The sequence below is a fragment of the Orycteropus afer genome, unplaced genomic scaffold (genome assembly GCF_000298275.1).
Source record: "Orycteropus afer afer isolate SDZICR_OR568_19922 unplaced genomic scaffold, OryAfe1.0 scaffold00113, whole genome shotgun sequence".
NCBI lineage: Eukaryota > Metazoa > Chordata > Mammalia > Tubulidentata > Orycteropodidae > Orycteropus > Orycteropus afer.
This window is the reverse complement of record NW_006921700.1, coordinates 4,167,843-4,173,815: the sequence shown is the minus strand read 5'-3', so window position 1 is coordinate 4,173,815 and position 5,973 is coordinate 4,167,843. Positions and strand designations below refer to the sequence as shown.

The window sequence follows — 5,973 nt, the reverse complement described above, 5'->3', positions numbered from 1 at the left end:
GGATTTTCTTAACAGTAGTTTAAACAATTGATTGCTAACCCAGGGTTAGCTGTTCGAATCTACCCAGCAGCCCCACAAATGAAAGACCTAGTGAACTCCTTCCATAAAGATTACAGCCACAAAAACTCTATGGAGCAGTTCTATTCTGTAACACGTGGAGTAGCCATGCGTTAGGAGCTCGGCAGCAGCTAACAACAACGGTTTAAACATTATATATAATACGTACGTGTGTCTATCTATCTACCTACCTACCCACCCACTTACCTACACATACCTACATACAAATACATATATGTATGCATATATAGAACTTTTTATTTTGGAATAATTTTAGACTTGAAGCAAAGGTACACAGGTACAAAGGTACAAAAATCGTACAGTGTGTTCTCATGTATCTGTCACCCAGCTTCCACTAATATGAACAGCTTATGCAGCCAAAGTACAATGATCAGAACTAAGAAATTATCATTGGGAGCTCTGGTGGCGTAGTGCCTAAGGCATTTGACTGCTAACCAGAAGGCTGGCGGTTCAAACCCACTAGCCACTCCTTGGAAGGAAGACTGAGCAATCTACTTCCATAGAGATCCAGCCTTGGAAACCCAAGAAGGGATTGCTAACATTGGTAGAATACAATTAATTAGAAACTCTGTTTTGATCTTACTGTTTTTTACCACTTACATCCTTTTTCTGTTCTGAGATCCAATCTTTGTTTAATTTATCATGTGTCTTTATTCTCCTCCAATCTGTGACACTTTCTTGGTGTTTTCTTGTCTTTCATGACCATTAAGGTCATGAAATTAATATACAAACATTATATATAATGTGACCATTAAGGTCGTGAAAGAACTTTTGAAGAACTCTTCAGTTACTGTGTAGAATATAGTGATTCAGTTATTTTGTTAAATGTCCCTCGCTTTGGAGTGTCAGATGTTTTCTCATGATTAGATGTGGATGGTGCAAATAGTTAATGTGCTAAGCTGCTAATTGAAAGGTTGACAATTCAGGTCCACCCATAGGCACCTGGGAAGAAAGGCCTGGCAATCTACTTCTAAAAAATCAGCCAGTGGAAACTCTGTGGAGCACAGTTCACTCTGACACTCACGGGGTCTCCATGGGTCAGAATTGACTAGATGGCAACTGTACTTTCATGCATTATTGGTAAGACTGGTTCAGAAGTCATGTGGCCCTCCCAGCACATCAAGCCAGAGAAGGCAAGATGTCTGTCTTAGCAGGGGCTCTGGTGGCGTAGTGCCTAAGGCCTTTGACTGCTAACCAGAAGCCTGGCGGTTCAAACCCACCAGCTACTCCTCGGAAGGAAGATTGAGCAGTCTAGTTCTGTAGAGATATACTGCCTTGGAAACCCAAGGAGGGGTCACTATGAGTCCGATCCAACTCAGTGGGAGTGAGTTTGGTTTTTGGGTTTTTATCTGTTTTATTACTGTTATATTAACTTTGATTACTTGGTTAAGATGATGTCTGATGGATTTCTCCACTGTAAAGTTACTATTTTTCCCTTTGTAAGTAATAGCATGGAGGAGACACTTTGAGATTGCAAATCTCTTAGCAGAAGGAATTTAATCTAGGGAACTGATTTCCCACTAGATAAAAGAGTGGAGAAGCTGGAAGGGGAGGGGAGGGAACACTGCAAAAAAAAAAAAAAAAAGAGTGCATTGACCCACGTCACTTTAGTTTTGTGTATTTCACTGTACATAAATCATATTTCAATAAAATGTATTAAAAAAAAAAAAGAGTGGAGAAGCTAATCAACCCAGACATTAGCAACTGCAGGAAGCCATTACTACCTATAGGCCTCAGGCACAAAGGGAAGAGATGATGTTGCCAGAGGCCAGGGTCAGGGTCATATGACAGAAGGCCTGGTGAGGGCTGGAGCCAGGAAGGAGACCCAGTCTAGGTGGTGATGCTGCCTGAGGCACAGAGAAGGGAGAAATACCCTGGCCTCTCTTTTCATCCTGCCTCCCATTGGTTGAGGCCAGCGGAAGCCAGCTGACAGAGGAATCTGGGCATCTCAGTTTGCAGGTGTCAGCGTCTTCCATACAGAACAGGGATGGACAGGAGGATGTGGGTCTGAGAGATGACTTTCCCAGGACAGGTGTCCCCCCTTTGCCATTTCTCTAAACTGTGTTGTTCCATGCAGTAGCCACTAGCCACATATGGTTCTCAAGCACTTGGAATGTGGCCAATCCCAACTGGGATGTGTCCTAAGTGGATTTCAAAGGCTTACTATGCAAAAAAAAAAAAAAAAAAAGAATGTAAAATATCTAGCTGATTACTTTTTATATAATGGCATGTTGAAGTGATAATGTCTTGGATATATTAGGTTAAATAAAACATGACATTAAAATTAATCTCACCTTTTATTTTTGTTTACTTTTAAAAATCTGGCTACCAGGAAACTTTGCATTTCACCTGCAACTCTTATTTGTGGCTGTCATTTCATTTCAATTGGACAGCATTGTTCTAAAGTACTGTCCCCAGCCTGTGTCCTCAGCACTGTAATAAAACTTCTCTCCTGTACAAAGGCCGTGCCCTTGACCCACTGTCGGGGGCATGTCCAGCCAAGGTTTTACAAAGGCAAGACTGCACTGGCCTGAAGCCAGCACTGCAAACAGTTTTGAGCAGGTGTGTTGAATATACAAAGACTGGGCTTCTGCTTTTTATCTATCACAGAGAGTAGGTTAAGGTCAATGTTCAACACATTAGCCCGAGAGGCTAGCTAATGTTTAACACAATGATGAAAATACCACTGCATATGTACATGGCCCTTTACAGAGGCAGGGTCATAATCCTGCTGCTACTTCAGATCCCTACAGCGTTTTATAGTTTATCAACGTTCATGTCAACCTTGCAGGGTCACCCAGCATTGCTGTCCTCATTTTATAGATGAGGAAATGAAGCCCAGGAGGTCACATGCATTTCAGGGGATCTCAAACTTCCAGTGTCCCTGTGGGGAAGCTTGTCGAAATTCGGATGCTCAGGCCCCACCCTCAGATACTCCAAGTCAGTGAGTGGGGGTGGGCAGACTCTTGGGAGAGTCTCACACAGTCATTGTCAGACCATACTTTGGGGTGTACACCAGCCCTCTGAGTGCTCACAGGGTGAGTGGAGAGACAGGGCTTCAGCCTGGTTTCTGATTGCCATTCTCAGGTTTTTCGTTGATTCCAGGCTGTCCTGGCAAGACACAGGTTATCAGCCTTCGGAGCTGGTATACAGGAAGATACATACCTGCTTCATCTCAAGCTTCAACTAGTGATAGGCTAGCATGGCACAAATGGTTAAGCTCTCGGCTACTAACCCAACACTTGGGATTTGACCCACTTAGAGGTGCCCCTGAAGGAGCTCTGGTGGTATAGTGGTTAAAGCATTCGTCTGCTAACCAAAAGGTCAGTGGTTCAAACCCACCATCTGCTCCACAGAGGAAAGATGAGGCCATGTACTACTTCCTAAAGATTTACAGTTTGGAAACTCAGTGAGGATCTCTATGAATCGGAATCTACTCCATGACAGTGAGTTAGGTTTGGGAAGTGCCCCAGGAGGCTTGGTGAGCTCCTGAAATATCAGTCATTGAAAACACTCTGAAGCACAGTTCTACTCTGACCCACATGGGGTCCCTGTGAGGAATTGACGTGATAGCAGCTGGCTTAGTGTGGCTGAAGCTAGCCCAGGTGGCCAAGCATAGTGTCCAGACTTCCGCATGACTGCCCTGTCTGGTTGACCTTGCACTGTGGCTGGCTCTCCATCACTGTGCTGGGCTGAAGTGAAGAAAATGAGTTTGCCCTCCTTGTGCCACGGAGTCAGTGCTGACTCACACAAAATAAAAAGCAAACCCACTGCCTTCAAGTCAATTTCAACTCATAGCGACCCTATAGGACAGAGAACAACAGCTCCATAGGGTTTCCAAGGCTTTAAATCTTTACAGAAGCATACTGCCACATCTTTCTCCTGCAGTGAGAAAGTGAGGGAGTGGCTGGTGGGTTTGAACCACCAACCTTTTGGTTAACAGCCAAGTACTTTAATCACTGCTGTTCTCCCAGGGCTCCCTTTCTACTCTTAGTAACCCTATATGACATGATTTAGTAGATGCTATATGACAGGATAGAATTGCTGCATAGAGTTTCTCAGGCCGTCATCTTTACAGGAGCCGGTCACCAGGTCTTTTCTGCCATGGAGCCACTGGTGGCTCCTAATTGCCTGCCTTTCAATTAGCATAACCATTGAGCCACAAGGGCGCCTTTGCCTACCCCTAGCAAACATGAAAGGTGGAGTTTGGGGAAGCCAGCTCCAACCTGTTCAGAGGAAGGATTTGCCATTGAAAATGGCTAAGCAGGGTTTTCAGTGACAGAGCCTGCTGTACTGCAGGTGGCAGGGCCACACCAGGGAGGCCAACAGAGTGCAGATGAACCATGTGTCCTGCCATCACTGACCCTTCCTTTTCTTCCACAGTGGACAGCAGACTGCAGTGAGCAGCTGGTCAGCAGTTGTTCCTTCTCCCGCGGGCGAGCCACCCCACAGCAGGTAGGGAGAAGCACCTCGTTCTGTCGGGGGGAGTGCCATGTGTCCTGTTCCTCTGGGTTCCTAAGCCAGTGCACGATGGCCCTCTGAGAGGGCAGGGAAATGGGTGGGGGGTACGTGGCCTGAAGACGCTGTTTGCGGAAGGATCTCCCTCCTCTGAACACATGGATCCGTCAGCTTTCTTTTCAATGGCAACATTATTCACGATAGCAAAACCTAGAAACAGCCCAAGTGTCCACTGAGAGGAGAGTGAAGTGACTTGTGATACGTCCTTACAGTGGAATGTTCCCTGGCAGTACAATAATTGATGGGAGGGTCCAACATTGGCAGTGATGGATCTCACAAACAGTAGGACTGTCGGAGTTTTTTTTTTTTTTTTTTAACTTACTTTTTAAATAGACTTTAGCTTTCAGAACATTTTTAAGTTTATAGAATAATTGTGCAGAAAGTACAGAAAGTACCTAAATACTCCCTCCTGCTCCCCCACAGTCTCCCCTATTACAACATCTTACATTTGCATGGAGTGTCTGTTACAGTTGATAAACTAATACTGATGCCTTATTAGTCACTAAAGTCCATAGCTGACACCAGTGCTCATTCCCTGTGCTGCACAGCTGACATCAGTGCCCACTCTGTGCTGCAGTGCTCTGTGGGTTTTGGCAAATGCATAATGACATGTGTCCATCCTTATCACATAGAATGGTTTCACTGCACTAAAATGCCCTGGGAACCACCTGTTGATCCCCCAGCCCTGAACTCCTGGCAACCACTGGTCTTATCCCTGTCCCTATAGGTTTGCGTTTCTCAAGATGTCATATAGTTGTAATCATACAATGTGGATTGGATTTATAGTATGGAATCGTCATAGAGACATAATTTTCTTCCACCACTTGTCAGTCAGTTTGTCCTACTATGGTGGCTTGCATGTTGCTGGGAGGCTGGAGGCTATACCACCGTTATAGGGTGTGCGAAACCCAAGGCTGAGTCAAGGATTCCCAAGGAGATGGAGAGGGTCCTGTACCCAGGGAGGCCTGGTGGAGTTACAGAGAATGGACTCACCCACACTTTCCATGCCATGGCTCCTAGGTTTACTGCTGTGGCACTCCTTGTTATCACTTCTGCTCTAGGTCTGCAAGGTGCCTGAGAGAAGGTGAACCCTCGGGCCGAGGTATCATAGGCCTGTCTCCTTCTCCTTGGTCATCCCGCTATGCTTGGGCCAGGAAGTGTCCACTACTTGCCTGTGTGGTCCCACGGGCTCTTGTGTGGGCTATGTGGCTGGCAGGTCAGGGAGATACAGCTCTTTTGAGAGCTGTCACTGAGTGACCCCCAACCCACCCCCTGCACCCTCTGGCTGTCCAGCTTTTCCTGCTGACACCTCATTCCTGCTGGCAAGGGAAGACAGTGAGATTAGAAGGCTGATAAGAACTATTTATCCCCAGCCCC

General features: G+C 45.8%; 1 protein-coding gene across 1 annotated transcript in view; it reads left to right on the top strand.

The window, feature by feature from the left end:
- Positions 1 to 5,973, top strand: part of CTIF (cap binding complex dependent translation initiation factor) — a 303,014-nt gene that overhangs the window by 35,260 nt on the left and 261,781 nt on the right. The window contains exon 2 of the mRNA XM_007943827.2: positions 4,462 to 4,533. Coding sequence (XP_007942018.2) covers positions 4,462 to 4,533 — 72 coding nt within the window. The remainder of the gene's footprint in view (positions 1 to 4,461; positions 4,534 to 5,973) is intronic.